We start from the raw sequence: 22,179 nt of genomic DNA on the forward strand, positions 1-22,179 counted from the left end.
TTTCTATACCGCTTATCCGTCAGGGTCGCGGGGGGGCTGGAGCCTATCCCAGCTGACTACGGGCGAGAGGCGGGGTTCACCCTGGACTGGTCGCCAGTCAATCACAGGGCCAACACACAAAGACAAACAACCACACACTCTCACCTAGGGGCAATTTAAAGTAGCCAATTAACCTAATGTGCATGTTTTTGGTATTGTGGGAGGAAGCCGGAGAACCCGGAGAAAACCCACGCAGGCACAGGGAGAACATGCAAACTCCACATAGAAGGGCCCAGACCGGGATTCGAACCTGGAACCCTCTTGCTATGAGGCGACAGTGCTAACCACTGCACCACCGTGCCGCCCTTGATTATCAATATTTTTGTCAATTCATTTCCTGCTGATCAACTGATCTGTGAAATGACTGACGGCTTCAGCTCTGCATCAGTTTATTATGGGATGGACACAGTGTATCAGTGCAGCAGAGTCGCGCCGTTGGACTCGTTAAGCCTTTGATGTGAATGAGATGTTTCCCGTGTTGTATCATCAGCCAGCTGGATTAAAACACACTGCTGCTCCTCTCATGTGGGGACCCAGCAGAAGCAGCCTGTGGCCCATTTACAGTCCTGCTCCTCAGTTTGAGAAACCAGACAGTGATGCTCCTCTGTCAGCTGTGCGTGGTCCAACTGTTGTGATCAGCAGGTTCCTACAGGAGACTCACTGTGGACCAACTCACTGTGGGCAGCTCGCCACAGTTAATCTGATCTAATCTAGTGGAGATGAAGTGTTGATCATCTCTGCTGGTTATTATGGGATGGACAGAAACACTGAATCAGTGCAGCACAGCAGCAGCCAAGTGGTCTCAGTGTCAGTCATGTTTCTGTGGAGTCTGACTGAGTTTCAGCCAAGAAAAGTCCATAGATGAAGAGTGTGTGTGTGTGTGTGAGAGAGAGAGAGAGAGTGTGTGTGTGTATGTGTGTGTGAGGGTGCATATGTGTGTGTGTGAGTGTATGTGAGTGTGAGAGAGTGTGTGAGAGTGTGTGTGTGTGAGAGTGCGTGTGTGTGTGTGAGTGAGTGTGTGTGGGTGAGTGAGTGTGTGTGTGTGAGTGTGTTTGTATGTGTGTGTGTGAGAGAGAGAGAGTGTGTGTGTGGTAACTTCTGTTTAATAAAATAAAGGATGAAAATGCTAACAACATTTTATCAGCAGAAAGTGAAACAGAAACAAACCTCCAGTTTGCCTGAAGCGCTGCTTCAAAGTTTCAATGTTGGCTTTGAAGGTCTGCTGGTCACCAACAGAGATCTCAGTCTCTGTCTCCCAGTACTGTGGATCACCTGCTGTGACTTTCTTCATCCAGTCCTGTTTGGGTTCTGCTCTCCTGGTGTTGCTATCATAGTGAACCATCTCAACTTCATCAACCAACCCAACAGACACAAACTCTGGGAAGTTTGGGACTCCAGAGGACACAGTGTAGAAATACTTCAGAGAGTGAGTCACTGTGAGAAAAAGTTTGTGTCATGATTCCAGTTTTTACATCACAGTTTGATAAATCACACTATAAAGTTATTTTACTGCACACAGAATCAAAGAGAAGTGCAGCACATTCAAGACAGCCTAATAATCTCTGCTGTTCAGTCAGCAAAGGCAAACATTTACAGATAAACATTTTGCTCCATAAACTCTGCACTTTCGGGATTTTGTGTTTATTCAGAAACAACATTTTAAACGAGTCAAATATTCCGTTCATGCAGTTACGTCTCTTATGGTCTCTACTTTATACTTTGAACTGCGACCAAATTAAACTGGGAACTCTTTGAGTTTGTTGAAGCTAAAACTTCTCTTTTTTCTCTTTTCTACTGCTGTTGTCAGTTTATTATATTCAAGTTATCACTGACTTCATTTTCAATATTTGGGAGAGTTTTGGTGGCTGATACATACTGAGCAGCACATTTCACAGGCAGAAAATAAACTCATTAGAGCCCTCTGGTGGACAAATTGAGTAATGAGACGCTGTTCTGAGGAGTTTGGTCTTACAGACACCAACATGTCTGTGATCAGCTAACATCTACAGACAAATCTGTGGCTGATTTATCATCCACAGATTAATAACTGTAATAACCGCAAGTGTGATGTGATCGGACAAATTATGTTCAGATTTCTATTTCAATCTGTGAAATTAAATGTAATTCTCTGGGGAAGGTTTAAAATATTTTTAAATATTACAGAATTCAATAAAGTATATGCAGATCAAAAGGACGGTATAAACTAAACATTTATGTTAAGGTGGTTGTTTTTGATTATTTGTGTTAATTGTCAAAAAATCTGATAAAATTTAGTGAAGTATTTCGAGACGGTAAAATAATTTTAATTATACCTAATGAGTAAAATAAAACTAATTAAAATATTTACAGAATTTTTAAAATAAAAGTTATGGTTTGCTTGCAGCTAAATAACTCGGTATGCTGTCGTTTCGGAGAAGAAAAACATTTTTAAAAACATATTTTCTTTATTCATGCGAGTGTTTTGCTGCCGTTTTGACACAAAGATCGATCCTGATTTTATAATTTCTTATAGTTTTTTAAATGTCCAAACTTCAGAAATGAAAGCAAAACAGAAAGTCCATCCATCCATTTTCTATACCGCTTATCCGTTAGGCAAAACAGAAAGTGTTTTAGTTTAGTGGGCCACTGGAGCTCGTTACCTGTGAATTTTGTAGGAACGTGTTTGTTGGTCGGGAATAGTGCAAGTGCAATGTCTGTACGAAAAAGAATTTCCCTTCGGGGATAAATAAAGAATAAATAAAGGATAAATAAAGGATAAATAAAGGAATTCTGATTCTGATTGATAATGCTTAATATGCTGTTGAATAACGTTATTTTTGTAAGGTATTTAACTGTGTGGAAACATTTTGTTTACTCGGTGAACTTAAGCAGTTTGCCAGGTTGATATGTTACAGACTAATATTTTTTTTCTTTCTTTGTTTTGTTTTCTCCTTCCATTAGAGAGACACTGCCGTATTTGTGCCGTATGTGCACTGTAGTTTGCTGGGTTTTTGGCTGTACAGGAACAGCACTGGATTCCTTTATTGTTTGCTTTGAGTAATAGCATTTCTTTTTATTTTCTTTTTTTTTTGTATTCAATAACTAGACGAAACCTTTAAACTATTTTTCCTCTATGAGAAGAGCACCTTAAATATTTTTTGGGAAAGACGATTAAAGATACCCACAACAAAAACTGTATTTGAAGTTGTGTACGTGATTTACCCCGGCTTCATATGGAATAAGTTTAAGATTAGTTTGTTATTTGTCACATTTTTCTGTCATCCTAATCGTCAAAGAAACCCTGAAGCTGAATATCAAAGACTCTCAAAAGAACCGCAAACTCATCGCAGAGAACATGAAGAAACCAAACATTTTGTCTTTTACAACAAAACTTAAAATAAAGTGAACTCACCTGCCGCCGCGCCCTGTAGACCTGATCCCAGCAGGACCACGAAGATCCAGGTGTTCATTTAGATCTTCGTTTGATGTGTTTTCTTTGTCGACACACTCAGACGAGCTGCTTCCACTCGCAGCTTGAAGGCTGAAATGAAGGGAGAAGAGAGAGACGAGCTGACGTCCACCTTCATGTGAGCCAATGAGAGTTCATTTTGTCGTAGAATTTACCTTCCAGGTCTCATCTCTGGCTCATAGATATGAATGAGTAGATACGACACGCCCCTTTGAGCGGCGTGCCGACTGCGAGGCTAAGCTAGTGGGGGCAAATTGTCAGAGCTTTCAATGGATGTGGACGGAGCCAAAGTACAAAAACAAGGATGCCCGCTCATTGTGTTGCTTACGGTTGCACACAACGCCGTACAATTGAGTCACAGAAACTTGGAATAACCTTTCATAGGTAAGAATGGTTTTTGGCTCTATTTTTTCATTATTTAAGAGAGAGCTGTGTTGAGAGCTTCCAGTCTGAGAGCTTCAGTAGCTACTTGGCTACGAGCAAAACCCTAATGTAAGCTAGCAGCTTGACAACCAAATACCAGATGATTAATATTTGCTATTGTACAAGCAGTAGTGAAATACTAGAAGTGCAAGCAGTAGTAGATGTATAAATAGCCGTCAGATTCATGGAAGTGGTCTTAGCATTTGTATTAGTAATAGTTTGTGAGCTACCACTACTATTAGTAGTAATCGCATTACTATAACTACTACTATTGCTACTACCAATAGTAGTAAGAAAGCTTAATCGATATAAATCCAGATTACCCTCTACGGTCTGCCTCCAAGACGATTTTATGACACACTTCTAATTCAATAATAGTTGTTTAATACAATAATAATAATTGACACACTTCTAATCAGACTAATTTACTTCTCTATCTACTATTCTTACTCCATATAGGTTTCCCAGGGACTATGACAAACGTAGAAAATGGGAACTAGCTCTGAGGAGAGAGGTTTGGGGAGCACATCCAGGAAACCCAGTTTGGCATAGAGAACCACCAGTCACTCTTGATGGCTTACATTGTGTCAGTGTTTTTAAAAATAAGGCTGCACAACATTGCCAGACTCGCTTCCCCTGATTTACAACGTGGAAGTACAAGGAAAAAATTCCTCTTTCAGAGTTTCTAGCCATGAGGTCCAATAAGTCAAAGGTGAAGTGTTTATGATCTTAAAATTTCAATGTAGTTGTTTGTAACTTGTATAATTGTTAATAAATTCTCCTCTATTCTATCTCCACAGAGTGTTTGTTTCAATATATATGTTGGGAGAGAGAGAGAGAGACAGAGAGAGGGGGGAGGGGCAGAGACAAATACATAAATAAATATACATTTTGATTTGATTACCCTTACAATTAAATATAAATACATATTTATCTTTCTGTTTTTATACATATAACTATATATCTATGCATATACATGTATAGATAAAATGGCGAAGTGTAAAATATTCCCTGGCCTCTGGAACTGAGGAGTACAATAACTAAAAATGTAGGCTGTTTTGATAGAAAGCCTTTTTCCATTTTTTTTTTATCTTTTAATTTAATTTTCTGTATTAACAGCACGTGTTGACGTTGACAACAAAGTAACCCGCATGGGTCAAATACCCATCCCGATGATCCAAGACCCTGATCAAAAGTGTTCAGAAAGTTAAGAAACATAAAATAAAAATTTGCTTCTGGAAAAGCTAAAATGAAATCAAAAATTAAGCTCCAATAGATAACAAACGAGCTGAATTCTTTACTGGGTTTTCAGAAGCTCTTTATTCACAAACCAAACCCTCATCTGCACAAACTGCATCAAAATGGTTATGTTACACACTATTCACACACACACACACACACAATGCATATGAGGAGTTTAATGTCAATGCAAACTAACAGCTCTGATGAAGAAAATGGAGAAACAAAATCCACAATTCAACAGCACAGCCTGGATTGAACAGAATACTGTAACCGTATTGGCCTGGTGTGAATGGAATGTCCGCTGTGCTGAAAGTCACGTACATACCCTACCAACTTCACTCATTCGTTAACCACACCCTGATATTAATTACACTGTAAATGATCACAACTGGCTTTTAATGAGACAAATATAGTTAAATCAAACATTTTAGGGTGACCAGGCCGATTTGTGTGGGACAGTCACGCATTTCCATTTCTTTTCACATGTGTTTTCTTTCACACATGTTTCCAGCCTCCGAGATTGCCAGCATCCATAGTTACACATGTGCTTGCGCCTGCCTCTGTGGACAGTTGTTTGAGAGAATTAAAAACACCAGAGGTTCAAGGGCTCCCAAGTGATAAAAAAAGTGCACACACCATTTTTTTTCAGTGGCTTTAGATGCATCTAATCATGGCACTACAAAACTCTTCCCACTGTCTTTGAGATATTGGACACCAGAGCTGGGTTTGAAAAGCAAGATCCTTGACTTTTGTAAGGATAGCCATCAGTCAGCTGCTACCAAACACCGCCAGATTACATGCAAGTTAGAGGAAAATGGCCTGCAACTGGATTCACTCAAGTCAAGACCAACTTTGAATACAGTTGTAAGGAATTCTACGGCTATGCACTTAAGCAGAAGGCCTTATTAGAAGCTGCACGCTCAAGCAAAAGTATAAAGCCAAGAGGAACATCTAAGGTAAGATAAACATCCATCCATCCATTTTCTATACCTCTTATCCATCAGGGTCGCGGGGGAGCTGGAGCCTATCCCAGCTGACTACAGGCGAGAGGCGGGGTTCACCCTGGACTGGTCGCCAGTCAATCGCAGGGCCAACACACAAAGACAAACAACCACACACTCTCACACTCACACCTAGGGGCAATTTAGAGTAGCCAATTAACCTAATGTGCATGTTTTTGGTATTGTGGGAGGAAGCCGGAGTACCCGGAGGAAACCCACGCAGGCACAGGGAGAACAAAAATTTCGTTATGCTTGCATAATGACAATAAAGACTCTTGAATCTTGAACATGCAAACTCCACATAGAAGGGCCCAACCTGGGATTCGAACTTGGAACCCTCTTACTATGAGGCAACAGTGCTAACCACTGCACCACCATGCCGCCCTAAGATAAACATTGTCTAAGATATAGATTAGAATATTGTGAGCACTGAGTCAGTGTGGTATTGGGTGCCATTTTTAAAGCGGCTCTTCAAACAATGTTTAAAAAACTGCTACGAGGGTGAGGGTGAGGATGAGGGTCACTTTTTGCACATTTACAACAATATTTGTCAACATAGAGATATTTTAAATAGTTAAATCCAAATATGAAATGTTACACCTAAATCTAAATCTAAATGTTAAATCTAGATCTAAATGTTAAATTTAAATGCAAAATCTAAATGTTCAATCTAAATGTTTTGAGCGAAACTAAATATGAGCGGAAGTATCAAAAAAAAAAAAAAGCTCGAGGAGGTCAGTGTGTGTTTACAGTGTCACAACAGACACTCAGTCATGCCGATACCCCGGAGATCCGGCACAGCGCTGGAATACTATCAGCCATCTAATCTTGAACTCATTTACACACCTTGTTTTTCAGCTCATGAGTTCATCCAACGTCGTCACTTACCGGTGTGAGTTTTACTCCTTTCTGCTTTGCTATGTCCATGCACATATCACAATGCAGTGTGAGTCTGGTTTCATCCAAATAATCCCGGTGAAACTGTATGATGTTCTTGCAGTCGCATTTTCCAATGACAAATCCTCAATGTCTTACATGTGTTTGAATGCCGAAGGACCAATCCAGGGATGCTGATGCTGTGTCCATAACCTGGAAGTACTGTTGTCGGTACAGTTCTTCTGACCACTCCCCCTGAGCCTCACAGAGTTTACTGCTGTTTCAAACTCATCTCCATGTGCTGGGAAATGAAAGCTTGCTTCACTTTGGATAAAAGCATCAACTCAAAGTCTGAAATCAAACCAGAGAAAAAAAGAGACAATCATTTTGTTCAGATCTCTCACCGTTCTTCTTTTTGTGAACCATGAATACAACAGCAGCGATGAGGACGAGAGCGAGAACCACCACAACAACCAGGATGATGACAGTCGTGTTAATGAGCTTCTCTGTTGAGCAGAAAACAACAGAAAACAGTCACAACCTGCACAGATGAAGCACCTCAGAGGAGAACAAACATCCATTTGCCAACCAGACCACAACCCTGCAGACAGACACTAAATGTCTGTTTGTCCTGCTGCTAATTTACATTTTTAACCAAATTAATCTCCTTCTCTGGACATAATTACTGCATCTGTGCTTGTTTGTCCTTCTTGAGTTTTCTTGTCTTTGTTTAGCTCAAGTCTGTGTTGGTTTTTGGCACAACGAAAGCTTCAGACAATCACATTCAAATTCTTTAAGAATTTTAACCATAAACAAAACAAATTAAAGTAAAAAAAAAAAAGATAAACATGGTTTAAAAATTGCATACAAAGTGAAAAAAACTTAGTAAACTTGCATTTTTTAAGTTTCATTATCTTTATCTGTAATCTCTTTAAAACTTTCAGAATCAGAATTCCTTTATTTATCCCTGGAGGGAAATTCTTGACTTTGACTTTAATGAAGAAACATAACTTTGAATCTTTTTAGGAACGGGTTAATCCTCTAGGAACTAGGAAGCTGGACAGACTTGGCAGACACAAGCCCTCTGTCAGAGGGGTCTTCAACTCACACCTCCAAGAGAACTTTGATCAGATCCCGAAGGAGGCTGGGGACATTGAGTCTGAGTGGACCATGTTCTCCAAATCCATTGTGGAAGCTGCTGTTTGGAGCTGTGGTCGTAAGGTTTCTGGTGCGTGTTGCAGTGGCAGCACCCAAACCCGGTGGTGGACACCAGAAGTAAGGGATGCCGTCAAGCTGAAGAAGGAGTCCTATTGAGCCTGGTTGGCTTGTGGGACTCCTGAGGCAGCTGATGGGTATCGGAAGGCCAAACATGCTGCAGCCCCAGCATTTGTGGCAGAAAAAACTGAAAAGAGCTCAGAGAGACCATGGAGGAGGACTATCAGTCAGCTCTGAGGAAATTCTTGGGAAGCTTCTCAGTGGCAGGGCACTGGGAGTGGATGAGATCCATCCTGGGTACCTTAAGTCTCTGGATGTTGTGGAGCCGTCTTGGTTGACACGCCTCTGCAGCATCGCATGGCATTCGGGGACAGTGCCCCTGGATTGGCAGATCGGGGTGGTGGTCCCTCATTTTAAGAAGGGGGACCGCAGGGTGTGCTCCAACTACAGAGGGATCACACTTTCATTATTATAATTTCAGTCTTGTGAAATATTAAAATCATATTGAGGTGGTATCAAAAGTGAAACTAAACAGTTGAGATTTTGTTTTTTTTCTTTTTAGTAATGTTGTTCTCATGTTGTTAATTGCTTTCCTGCCTGTACAACATCCATTGCACGTCTGCCCGTCCTGGGTGAGGGATCCCTCCTCTGTTGCTCACCCTGAGGTTTCTTCCATTTTTTCCTGTTAAAGGTTTTTCTGGGAGTTTTTCCTTAGTCGATGTGAGGGTCGAAGGGCAGAGGATGTTGCTATGATGTTATGTAAAGCCCTTTGAGACAAACTGCTTGTAAAAATGGGCTATCATTTTTCAGTATAAAGTAAAAGTATAGCAATAGTATATTGTTGAATATACTATTATTGTTGAGCTGAATGCAGATGGACCCCAAAAAGCAAGACACTCTCAAACACGACTCAGGGACAGCAGGAAATGTCAACAAGGTTTATTAGCACAAAAACGTAAACTAAAGTTAAACTTGGAGATCTTAACTCGTTGAAATCAGTTCACAGGGTGTCCAAGAAGTCCAGGGTTCATTGGTGTAGCAGGTGAGTGGCAGGTAATGAGATCACAAAGGTTCACTGTAGGTTTGTCCTGTTTCCATAAGGATGTCTGAGTGTGGGGACGGGATGAAGAAGAAGAAGCACGAGAATACAGGAATGCAGGGAATCCCCCCAACAAAACACTGCATTGTAAACATTTGATTCATTTGATTCACTGGTTCATTGGTGAACTTGAACTGCAGAGTTACTTTTTTAAACTAAAATGCAAAACGGTTTAGCAGTAAAAGTGAAAAATGATAAAGAAATGCTTTGCCTTCACTTTGGTTGAAGCGCTGCTTCAAATTATTGATTGTGGCCTTGAAGAAGTTTGACAGAAATCTCAAACTCCCTTGGTTGTACCACTCAAATTGGTGGGGATGGTTTTTGAATATTTTTTTCATCCAGTCCTGTTTTACTTCTGGCGTCTTTTTGTCAGCGTCACAGTAAAACAACAGAACATCGTCAACATCTGCAGCTGCCACGAACTACAGAACTTTGGGACTCCAGAAGATCCAGTTATAAAATACTTCAGGGAGTGTTTGACTGCAGGACAAACATTCAGAGTAAATATAAAACATGTAAATAAAATATACAAATATAAATACAGTGTATGCAAAATAATAAAATGTGGTTTTACCTGGTGATGAAACGTGACATAAGAGAAGCAACAGAAATAACTTCCTCATCTTGTTTTAGTGAAGACGTGTGGGTAAAGGACCAGTTCCAGCTGGTTTGTCTCCTGTACAATGTAAAGGAACTTGGCTGGAACGTGTTTCTCGTTACGGTGCATCAAAAAAAACAAAAGCCAAGTAAAGAATGCAGGAAGAAATGGTGAGACTCAAGGTTTCTCTGACTGACCTCACCTGCACTGTTACACACCAGAGGAGAGTTCAGTCAGGGATCACACAGAAGAGGTTTGCTTTATCAAAGTCCTGCTGTGCATTGAGCCTTCAAGGATTATTAACACTCAGGTAACATCCATAACACTGCAAACACAGTCACAGTTCAGTGTGTTGACTCACAAAAAGAAGCCAAACATTTGAGAACAGGAGATTTTATTGAAAAGCCAAACAGCAGCACTAAAAGAGAACAACACATTTGATTCTGACATTCATTTATGGTCATCAATGCATTCATCTAAAAAGTGTTCTTACCTTTTGACAAACCTTGGCATTAGAGAAGCAACAAAAGTAACTGTCTCATTTTGTTTTGATAAAGACATGCAACAGTAACGGACTAAACAAGGATTGGCTCAGGGAAGACACACACACACACACACACACACACACAGGAGCAGGAATGGAAGAAAAATAAACACAGAGAGGGAAGATACAGGAAAAAAGATAAGAGTAGTACACTATACAGCTATATACAAGTCCTCATAAGGGAAGAAAGAGGACTAGACCATAGAATTATACAGTCTAACCACAGTGGAATGAAGGACCTGCTGTAGCTCCTTCCTACACTGAGGGTGTAGCAGTCTGCTGCTGAAGGAGCTGCTCAGAGCCTCCACTGTCTGATGCAGAGGGAACACCCAGGTACTTAAAACTGTCCACAATGTCGATGTCCGAGCCCTGGATGTTCACTGGTGTATGTGGTAATGTCCTTCTCCGGAAGTCAATCACCATCTCCTTCATTTTACTGGTGTTTAAGCACAGGTGGTTACGCTCACACCAGTCCACAAAGTCCACGATGACTGACCTGTACTCTGTAGGGGGGTGAGGAGTGGAAAGGGGTGGACAATAGGGGATGGTTGGGCTGATAGCGGAAGGAGGGGCTGGTGTGAAGTGGTGTGAAGACAGGGGGGTGATGGGAGGTGGAGTAGAGACAGTGATGGTGTGGTGATGGTGGTAGTGTCTGCTGGCCTGGAGATGTGAGAAGAGGGGAGAGGATGGGTGGCAGGGGGTGGGGTTGGAATTAAACCTGTTGAAAAACAGGTTTAATTCACTTGCCCAGCGCTGGTTGCCTTCAGCTGTCCCTCTGGCTCCACTCTGTCCATGTCCTGAGATGGTCTTCAGGCCCCTCCACACATCTCGTGCGTTGTTCTGCTCCAGCCGCTCCTCCAGCTTCTTCTTGTAGCTGTTCTTGGTGAGAAATCGTCAAATAAATAAATAAATGGGGCAATAAACATATAAATATAATCAATGAGTCCATATACTTATTCAATATTTTTATTTCAAAATGTCATTTTTCAAACGATCATTTCATTTGTTTTAGAAAACTTTGATTTCATAACTTGACATTTATTTCTCTTGCTCTTTCTATCATTATGATTATTATTATCATTATTCGTCTTCTCTTAATGACAACAGTCTTCAATATGAGCCAGAACAGTTTCTGGTAGTAAAACACATTGATCAGTTTGTTCTGCCAAGGACAGGATGGCAGAACACAGTCAGCTGCTCGAATACTTTAATACTTTATTAAACATAAAATCAAACGTCATCCACACAAAACAGCAACAATCTGAGTGGGACAAAAGTGCGTGGAAGGAACTGAAAATGTAAGAGCGAAAAAGGCAAACCAGCAGCTGGAGTTCGGGACTCCAGAAGGCGCAGAGTAGAAACACTTCAGGGAGAGTTTGACTGCAGGACGAACAAGATTTATACATTCAGTATGAATATACGCATCATCATCATCATCACACTCACACAAACATAAAGCTGAGTTGTTCAGTCCCTTCTGAAAAGCCTAAAGTGAAACTAAACTCGCGTGACCGTCGACACAAAACGCAGAGTGAAAAGTGAAGCAGAAAGCTTAAAAGAAAAGACTGAAGTGTGTTTTACCTGGCAAAGAGAGAAGCAAGAAAAATAACTTCCTCATCTTATTTTGTTCAAAACGTGTGTGTGTGTGTGTGAAGGACCGAGCTGCTCCTGCTGTTACCTCGCAGGTGGAGGTGGGTGTGGTTCTGTTGCCGTAACTCTGGACTGTAACAGATTGACTTGGGTGGGTAGTAGGACGACTCACTCATTTCATTTTGTATAAAAAGGAGAAAACAGCACAGGTGTCCCTGCAGGATGAGACATTAAACTGCTAAACTGCAACTTCAGTCACAGGTCAACATGTGGACTTAAGTAAAGAGACAGACATTTGAAAGTTGTGGACTTTATTGAAAAGTGAGGCGCAAAACAAAAGAGCAATACATTCGATTTTCTCATCCATTTATGTCCATCAATACAAAATAAAAAGGTGGACACTTGGCTGGCTGAGCGTTGCCATGGAAGCCCAGTATTCATGTTAATGATGTTTTGAACATAACACCAACCGGACGTGTCCTCAAGCTGCCTTTAAGTCCTTCACTCACCAGAGCAAACAGCAGACGCTCTGCGGTCTTGTATCTACATTGTATCTGCTCTGCTGCTAAACTACACTGACTGACTTGATAGGAAACTTCATGAGAAAGCTTTGACTCGCTCAGTCCAACCACCATCACCGTCTATCAGGTTCAACCAGCCTCACCAACAGGCTCCAGTTAGGAACTCATTTGGTTTGGCAACATAAAGATTCATGAAAATGTTGGACACAGTTTTTACAACTGATTTTAAATATCAAATAGAAATGGATAAAGTGACATCAAGTGACAACTATTTATGCCTTAGGCAAATGAATCATACGTACTATGACACTTTCATTGCAGGAAGTCATCTTTCAGTCTCTTTTACTTCTGTGAAGCTGCATAATGTGATACAAGTCACATGCAGGAACTCATCCAGTGCGTTTGTCAACAGGTCTTAGATTCAGGTTCTCAGAGGCCTCAGAGTCGTCGTCAGGAGCTGTGAGGTCAGAAACAAACTGTGAAACTGCATCAAGTCCACTTTTATAAACAGTAAATACAGCAAACAATGTAGAAAAAGTTTGTCTTTTTAATCTACAGCAAAAAGTTTATGTCACATTAGCAGACACAAAGTAAAGATTGATGAACTGAAAATTTAATAAACAATAAGCATCTCATCTATTAATGAATGACTGATTTCTAATGGTCACAAATAATACAACATTATTTTTAATATTAAAACACTACTATTTTATTTTTCACAAAAGCAAACTTACTCTCTGCTGGTCTGAATCCTGAAACACAGATGAGAGGTTACAGTATTAAAAGTTCAATCCAAATTTATTCAAAGAAAACAAAAACCACAGACTTCTGCTTTGAATATAAAGGCAGGACTGCAGCTTTAACATGTTATTCATATAAAATCTGAATGTCATTTGTATCAGCTGATAAAGACTTTAAACTGAAATATCAGCATCAGATGAACATCTCGATAAGAGCAGACATGATAATAATATTTTAACTCCTCCACAGCAGCCCATCAGCACATCAGATACTGACAAACACCAAATACTGCGCATCCATACCTACAGTGTGTACTTATACTAACACATACAGTACATCTGCTGAGGACCTCTGAGCTCCTCTGAACATCAGCCAGTTCAACACGTATGTTAAATCCAACAGTGGAGCAACGATGGCTTCACTCACCAGTTCTGTTCCTTCTCCGCATGAGGAGTCCAGAGATGCAGAGTGTCAGCAGCAGAAGTCCTACAACAACTCCAACAACTGCACCAGTAGGAAACTCTGAGGGAGGAACTGGAACCAAACAGAACATTCACACTTTGTCTCCACCACTGGAAGGAACAACAACAACAAATGACCTCAGCCTCAGACCTTTAGCTACTTTAGCTGATGTCAGCCGCCCCCCGGCAGCCCCCGAGCAGCCGGGAAGTCAGGGAGGTTGGGTGGCGGTTCGAAAGAAGCGTAGTCCAAAACAAAGGCCCTTGGTTCACCACCAACCGCTTCATGTGTCTAACCGCTTTTCCCCACTCAGCGACACACCCGCTGAGAAACCGACCCTGGTTATTGGCGATTCTGTTTTGCGATATGTGAAGCCGACACCAGCGACCATAGTCAAATGCATCCCGGGGGCCAGAGCGGGCGACATAGAGGGCAATTTAAAGCTGCTGGCGAAAGATAAGAGTAAATATGGTAAGATTATAATTCACGTCGGCACTAATGACACTCGGCTACGCCAGTCGGAGGTCACCAAAGTCAATATTGAGTCGGTGTGTAATTTGGCAAAAACCATGTCGGACTCCGTAGTGTTCTCTGGTCCCCTCCCGAATCTGACCAGTGATGATATGTTTAGCCGCATGTCATCGCTCCGTCGCTGGCTGTCACGGTGGTGTCCAGAAAACAACGTGGCCTTTATAGATAACTGGGAGACTTTCTGGGGAAAACCTGGCCTCATTAGCAGAGACGGCGTTCATCCCACTTGGGGTGGTGCGGCTCTTATTTCTACCAATATGGCCAAGTTTATTAGACAACCAACACCCTGACAACCCAGGGTCGATGCCAGGAAGCTGCTTCTGTAGGACTGCCGCCCTCCGTTAAAAGTAGAATAAATAAAAATATAAATGCACACAGTAATACTAAGTTTAACAATCCCATAGAAATAGTGTCAGTGCCTCGTCCTCTCACAGTCCAACTAGCACAAAAGTTAAGAAGTGTTAATCAAAATAACCATCAAAATCCCTCCTAGTCAGTGATCTAATTATTGATCATCAGTCTGATATATTCTGCCTCATTGAGACTTGGTTACGGGATGAAGAATATGTTAGTTTAAATGAATCAACTCCATCTGGTTATATTAACTGTCATGTTCCTCGAGGCACAGGCCGAGGAGGAGGAGTGGCAGCAATCTACCACTCCAGTCTTCAGATTAACCCCAAACCTAAATCCATCTATAGCTCATTTGAGAGTCTCGCTCTCAGCCTGTCTCACCAAAACTGGAAGTCAGAAAAGCCAGTTTTATTAGTTGTTGTGTATCGCCCACCTGCTGCTGCTTACTCAGAGTTCCTGTCTGAGTTTTCTGACTTCTTATCTAGTTTAGTGCTCAGTACAGATAAAGTCATTATAGTAGGTGACTTTAACATTCATATGGATGTTGACTCTGACTCAGCCTTTAGTTCACTCTTAGATTCAATAGGTTTCCTTCAGATAGTGAATGAACCAACACACTGCCACAATCACACACTCGATCTGGTTCTCACCTACGGTCTAGAAACTGAGAACCTGTTAGTTGTCCCTCAAAACCCTCTCCTTTCAGACCATTCACTTTTAACTTTTGAACTAACTCTAACAGACTTTACAGCACACAACAAAAAGATCTACTATACCAGATGCCTCTCTGAAGATAGTGTAGACAGATTTAGGGATGCAATCCCATCACAGCTCCCCTCAGCACCATGTACCAGTACAACAGACCGTACTGATTTGAACGTTACGCCTGCAGAAATTGATTCTTTTGTTAATAACACTGCAGCCACGTTGCACACAGTTTTAGATATGGTTGCTCCAACGAAAAAAAAGGTTACAAATCATAGGAGGCTAGCTCCTTGGTATAATTCAAATATACGAACACTTAAACAAACATCAAGACGGATGGAGAGGAAGTGGTACTCCTCCAAATCAGCTGAATCCCAGAGAGCCTGGAAAGACAGTCTATTGGCATACAAAAAGGCCCTTCGTGAAGCCAGAACTGCCTATTATTCAACATTAATAGAGCAAAACAAGAACAACCCACGTTTTCTCTTTAACACTGTAGCCAGGCTGACCAAGAGTCACAGCTCTGTTGAGCCTTGTATTCCTGCAGCTCTTAGTAGTGAAGACTTCATGAGTTTTTTCACCAATAAAATCAATAACATTAGAGAAAAAATCAATAAAGATCTCCCCAGAATAGCCGATATAGTGCCATCTCTAGAAATCTCTTTTAATCCTACTCCATCTCTGGACAGGTTCCTGCCCATAGACCTCCCCGAGCTGACCTCCAGCATCAACAAATCTAACCCAACTACATGTCTCTTAGACCCCATCCCAACTAAGCTCCTCAAGGACGTCTTTCCCTTGATTGGCGTTTCCCTCTTAGATCAGATCAACTTATCCTTAACAACAGGTTATGTACCACAGGCGTTTAAAACCGCTGTCATTAGACCTTTACTTAAAAAACCTTCACTTGACCCAGACATCTTAGCAAACTATAGGCCGATATCCAACCTCCCGTTCTTATCTAAAATACTCAAAGGGTGGTTGCAAATCAGTTGATTGATCACCTACACAGGAACAGTCTCTTTGAGATGTTTCAGTCTGGTTTCAGAGCCCATCACAGCACAGAAACAGCACTGCTTAAAGTCACAAATGACCTCCTCATGGCATCGGACCGCAGGCTTGTCTCCATACTCGTTCTACTGGATCTCAGTGCTGCTTTCGACACAGTAGATCACAACATTTTATTACACAGATTAGAACATGAGACTAGGATCACAGGGACTGCGCTATGCTGGTTCAAATCATATTTAACAGATAGATTTCACTTTGTTCACGTTAATGATGTTACCTCTTCATATATAAGGGTTAACCTCGGTGTTCCACAGGGTTCAGTGCTTGGGCCGATCCTGTTCACTTTATACATGCTCCCTCTAGGAAATATTATTCAGAAACATGGCATAAACTTTCATTGTTATGCTGATGACACTCAGCTGTACTTATCCTTAAAGCCTGAAGAAACAGAGCCATTAGCCAGACTCCAGGCATGTCTTAAGGACATAAAGGACTGGATGACCTCCAATTTTTTATTATTAAACTCAGACAAAACTGAGATCATTGTTCTATTCCCCAAACACCTTAGAACTAGAATAGCTGATAATATTCTTTCTCTGGACGGCATTACTTTGGCCTCCAGTACGACTGCGAGGAACCTCAGCGTTATCTTCGATCAGGACGTGTCATTTATCCATCACATTAAACAGACCTCTAAGACCGCCTTCTTTCACCTCCGTAATATTGCTAAGATTAGGAGTGTCCTCTCTCAGGGCGATGCTGAAAAACTTGTCCATGCTTTCGTTACTTCTAGGCTGGATTACTGCAACTCACTATTGCCAGGGTGTCCAAATTACTCTATTAATAGCCTGCAGCTGATCCAGAATGCAGCAGCTAGAGTTTTAACAGGAATCAGTAAAAGGGATCATATCTCCCCCATCTTAGCTTCTCTTCACTGGCTTCCGGTAAAATTCAGAATAGGCTTTAAAATTCTCCTACTTACATTTAAGGCCCTAAATGGACTCGCCCCATCATACCTGCAGGATCTAATAGTCCCATATATTCCCAATAGATCACTCAGATCACAGAGTGCAGGTTTACTTGCAGTTCCCAGAATTCATAAAAGTAGAACGGGAGGACGAGCCTTTAGCTATCAGGCACCCCTGCTGATAGGCAGGATAGCATTGGTCTATGCTGCTATAGGCCTATGCTGCCGGGGGACACAAACATGATCCACCAAGCAGTTCCCCCTCCTCCTTTTCCTCTTCTATCCTCTCCCCTCGTCAGATTAACATACAATTCATTATATTATGTCACTAACTGTGTGTCCAGCTCTCCTCGTAGTTTTGTGTCTCTCCCTCCCTTTCTCTCTCTCTCTCTCTGTGTATCTTTCTGCAGGTATCTCTCCATCCAGATCTTCATGTTGAACTGCATCCGGCTCTATGACCAACCCAATGTCTACTGTTGACATCTGCCTGAAATTCTTCTGTGCATCGACTATCGGCGGGGTGGTTCTCCCTTGCAGGCCGAAATTGAACTGAATAGAATCATACATGAATGATATAGCAGTTCATTATAATTTCATTACTATAATTTCAGTCTTGTGAAATGTTAAAATCATATTGAGGTGGTATCAAAAGTGAAACTAAACGGTTGAGATTTTGTTTTACTTGTCTTTTTAGTAAAGTTGTTCTCATGTTGTTAACTGCTTTCCTGCCTGTACAACATCCATTGCACGTCTGCCCGTCCTGGGTGAGGGATCCCTCCTCTGTTGCTCACCCTGAGGTTTCTTCCATTTTTTCCTGTTAAAGGTTTTTCTGGGAGTTTTTCCTTAGTCGATGTGAGGGTCGAAGGGCAGAGGATGTTGCTGATGTTATGTAAAGCCCTTTGAGACAAACTGCTTGTAAAAATGGGCTATACAAATAAAGTTGTCTTGTCTTGTCTTGTCTTACCCCAGTTGGTCCTGATGTCTGCTTTGTCCAGTTTGGTGACGATCTCCTTCACACCTGAGAGCTGAAACACACAGGTGTACCTGCTCCAGTCTTCAGGTGTGACTGATGAAAGCTTCAGCTCAGCACTCATCTGGAAGGTTCCATCGTGGTTGGGGAGGATCTCTCCGAGCTCCACGTCCTCATGAAGCTCCTCTCCATCGTTCCTCCAGCTGAGTGTGGCTCTCTCAGGATAGAAACCTGTAGCGTGGCAGCTGACTGGAGAGGAGGGAGTCTTCTGGAGGAGAGACACTGAGGGAAGATCTGCAGAGAGAGAAAGTGTGACAAAGAGAAACATAAAACATAAAAGAGAAACATAAAAGAAAGAGTGAAAAAGAAAGGAAAAGAAAACAGGAAACAGATGAATAAATTCACTTTAAAGCCTTCATCTGCAGATACGATGACATGCTGATATTATCGTGCATCCCTATGAGATAACAGTGGCTGAATAACCCTAAAGGTGGATCAACAGTAGGAGTGGTGAAATTCATCCACCATAAATAAGCAACTACACACAACAGGAAGACTACAAACTTACAGTCTAACATTTGCATGCAAATATTTAAAAAAATACAGCCGAGGCTGATGTGAATCATGCGTTTTGCAGGTATAAACACAAGTCCCGTCTCGCTGTTTTGACAGAAGAAGCACGTAATATGAGACTGATCAGAGTGACAACACAGTGACAGTTCAGTCTGAGCAGGTTATATGAACATTATTGTGTCCATTGAACCACATCAGGTCATGTGACTCTACCTGTCCTCAGCAGAGAGCTGTTGCCATAAGCCAAATACGTCTTCAACCACTCAGGGAAAATCTGAATGAGGCGTATCTCATTGTTTTTTATTCTTGCTTTGTCAGCATCCCAGCTCAGTTTGGTGCTGAAAGCCTGTGGTTTTGGTGTGATCCATGTCATCGTCTTCAGGTCAAATGATATCAAGTCCTCTCCATCATAACCGTACTGGTTAAATCCATTAATCTCTCCAGTCTCATCATCCCACTCACAGCCGTACATTTTCTGCAAAAGGTGGACACCTGAGAGAGAGAGAGGATAAACATGTTAATTAATATGAATGTCACGTAGTTCACAGTAAGCCATTTTATTACCAGCAGACCTTTTTATCATTGTCATTATCCATCCTCCAATTTCTGACTTATTTTTGGTTGAGATTAGTGGAAAACATGGATCCCATGGATTAAGCAGCACTTCATAAATGCATAAAGGTTCAGAACAGCATTACTGAACCATAATTAACCCTTTAACAATGGTGTGCAAGCTGCACAGTTGGACGCAAGGAGATTGTACGTAACTTAAAAATTATTCTGTTACTCCTTTTCTTTTGTTTCTGGAAATGCAGAAACACAAACATAACATGGCAACATACTGCAGGCTGGGTCTACTGAATAACTGGCACTATAAACATTATTGTTATTGTTATTGTTATTGCTGGCAACTGTTAACTAACTGCTAGTTAATGCTTATTATTGAACTAACAAATGTTAATTAGTGTACCCTCATGTTATTAGCGTTTCAAAGTGTTCACAACATAACAAATTCACAAACAAATCCAAACAAAAGAACCAAAAACAACGCTGAAAATTTGAGTGCATCCATCCATTTTCTTTCCCTTTATCCGTCAGGGTCGCGGGGGGCTGGAGCCAATCACAGCTGACTATGGGCAAGAGGACTGGTCCTCAGGTCCACCCTGGACTGGACTGACACACAGACGACCACACACGCTCACACGTAGGGACGTTGTAGCCAGTTAACCTCTTGTGCATGTTTTTGGGACTGCGGGAGGAAGCCGGAGTAGCGGGACAAAACCCACGCAGGGACACGGAGGCTCCAATGCTAACCACTGTGTCACTGTGCCGCCCTGTTTGACTGCATAGAGTTCAGTTTATAATTTGATGATATATACTTTACCTCCACTTTGGTTGAAGCGCTGTTTCAAGGTATGCATCGTGTCTTTAAAGAAGCTGGGCAGACTTATAAAACACGCTTGGTTGTACACCTCAAAATGCTGAGGATCATTTTGGAACAACTTTTTCACGCCATCATGTTTCGCTTCTGGTGTCGTTTTGTCGGAGTCGCAGGAAGCCACCAGAACATCATCAACAAAACCGACGACAACAAACTCCGGGAAGTTCGGGAGTCCAGAAGACCCAGTCATGAAATACTTCAGGGAGTGTTTGACTGCAGGACGAACAAGGTTTATACATTCAGTATGAATAGAAAATGAATATAACACATACAAATAAAATATGCAGATATAAACATGACGTATTCAATAGAATTCAGTAAAAGCAAAAGAAAAGTAAAGTAAATTTTCATTCTTTTAACGTAAATATTTAAAGGGTTTTGTTACCTGCTGATGAAACGTGACATAAGAGAAGCAACAAAAATAATGTTTCATCTTGTCTCGATGAAAACGTGTGGGTAAAAGACCGAGTAGACTGAGAGGACTGAAGGTGGGAGCCGCAGTAACTACTGACAGAGTTTCCCACCTTCAACTTTAAGATTAGTGTTTTGTCACGTTTTATAAAAAATCTTTTTCTTCATTTCTACATATCTCATTTCTATTTCTATTCTCTGTAAGTTCTGTGATCACCAAAGACAATCAAACGCACCTTCAGTTCGTGTGTGCAGAGCGGACTGAGTTATGAGGAAGCGACGCGTTTTGCCTTTTAACATCAAACTTAAAATAAAGTGAACTGACCTGAAACCACCGCGACGTGCAGACCTGTTCCCAGGAGGACCATGAAGACCAGGGTCTTCATTTTCAGACCATAACAGACATCCACGTGTTTTTTAATGCAGTTACGGACTCAGTCACTCCCAAAGTGGGGACTTTCGGTGTGCGTCCATGAGAGCCAATGAGAATTCAGCACGTCGTTTCTGCATTTCTGCATTTCTCTCTAGATTTGTCGTCAGTCGTTTCATCCATCCATCCATTTTCTATACCGCTTATCCGTCAGGGTCGCGGGGGAGCTGGAGCCTATCCCAGCTGACTACGGGCGAGAGGCGGGGTACATCCTGGACTGGTCGCCAGTCAATCGCAGGGCCAACACACAAAGACAGACAACCACACACTCTCACACTCACACCTAGGGGCAATTTAAACATGCAAACTCCACATAGAAGGGCCCAGACCGGGATTCGAACCTGGAGCCAAGTGTGTGTGTGTGTGGCGATTGTATTGACCACTTAAACCACAGGTATGCCGTACATTTATTCTAACTTGCGATTATGAGCTAATAAAATTTTGAAATTAATACCAATGATGCATTTTATTTATAGGCTCCTTTCTAGACACTCAAGGTCACCTGACATCATTAATCATAAAAACAGACACAATATTAGCAACAATAATAGACAATAAAATACAATTTAAAATAGACAATGCAGTTGTGGTCAGAGGAGGTAGGCTAGTCCAGACAGATGGGTTCTGAGTTTGGATTTGAAATGTGGGAGTGAGTCAGTGTTATGGAGGTCAGGTGGAAGTAAGTTCCAGAGCTGTTCAGCAGAGGCTGAATGCTCTGCTCCCCACGGTAGCAGGGAGGGCAGAGGGGACAGCGAGATAGAGGGAGGAGTATGGAATTATATTCATGCCACAATTCTGAGCGCGCACAGGGAAATTTTGAGTGTGAAAAATTAAATTCGAGCGCACACAACCTATGGTTGAGCACACAAAAATCGATTCTGTGATCAAAAAATATCTTCCTCCACGCTCAGGTGGACTTCACAATGCGACTTTGCCTCAGTCTGCCTCAGCCACGCTTGTTCAACTTCACTTGTGCTCTCGCTCAAGTTT

At 41.6% G+C, this 22,179-nt stretch overlaps 3 protein-coding genes and 1 long non-coding RNA gene across 5 annotated transcripts in view; 1 reads left to right on the plus strand and 3 right to left on the minus strand.

Annotated features, from left to right (window-relative positions):
- LOC124068885 overlaps positions 1–3,577 on the minus strand; it is a 62,191-nt gene extending 58,614 nt beyond the window's left edge. Inside the window, exons 1-2 of the mRNA XM_046407415.1 lie at positions 3,431–3,577; positions 1,207–1,473 (exon numbers count right to left, since the gene is read on the minus strand). Coding sequence (XP_046263371.1) covers positions 1,207–1,473; positions 3,431–3,488 — 325 coding nt within the window. The 5' untranslated portion in view covers positions 3,489–3,577. The remainder of the gene's footprint in view (positions 1–1,206; positions 1,474–3,430) is intronic.
- Positions 1–22,179, plus strand: part of exoc3 (exocyst complex component 3) — a 59,075-nt gene that overhangs the window by 17,369 nt on the left and 19,527 nt on the right. The gene's annotated exons all lie outside the window — the stretch shown is intronic.
- LOC124068889 lies at positions 6,810–8,341 on the minus strand. Its single transcript, XR_006844990.1, has 3 exons — positions 8,140–8,341; positions 7,434–7,535; positions 6,810–7,330 (listed from the first exon to the last, which is right to left on the minus strand). It is a non-coding gene; the product is annotated as an uncharacterized LOC124068889 (long non-coding RNA).
- On the minus strand, positions 12,360–21,230 carry LOC124068887 (BOLA class I histocompatibility antigen, alpha chain BL3-7-like). Of its 2 annotated transcripts, none has more exons than XM_046407416.1 (7): positions 21,085–21,230; positions 20,292–20,561; positions 19,121–19,399; positions 18,329–18,628; positions 13,764–13,871; positions 13,331–13,348; positions 12,360–13,053 (listed from the first exon to the last, which is right to left on the minus strand). In XM_046407416.1, the coding sequence occupies exons 1-7, from the start codon at positions 21,143–21,145 to the stop codon at positions 12,986–12,988; spliced, it is 1,104 nt and encodes a 367-aa protein (XP_046263372.1). In that variant the 5' UTR covers positions 21,146–21,230; the 3' UTR covers positions 12,360–12,985. The 2 variants fall into 2 exon arrangements, with proteins under 2 accessions (XP_046263372.1, XP_046263373.1); XM_046407417.1 differs by having other exon boundaries at positions 20,292–20,565; positions 21,092–21,218.

The sequence above is a fragment of the Scatophagus argus genome, chromosome 13, assembly GCF_020382885.2.
Source record: "Scatophagus argus isolate fScaArg1 chromosome 13, fScaArg1.pri, whole genome shotgun sequence".
Lineage (NCBI taxonomy): Eukaryota > Metazoa > Chordata > Actinopteri > Scatophagidae > Scatophagus > Scatophagus argus.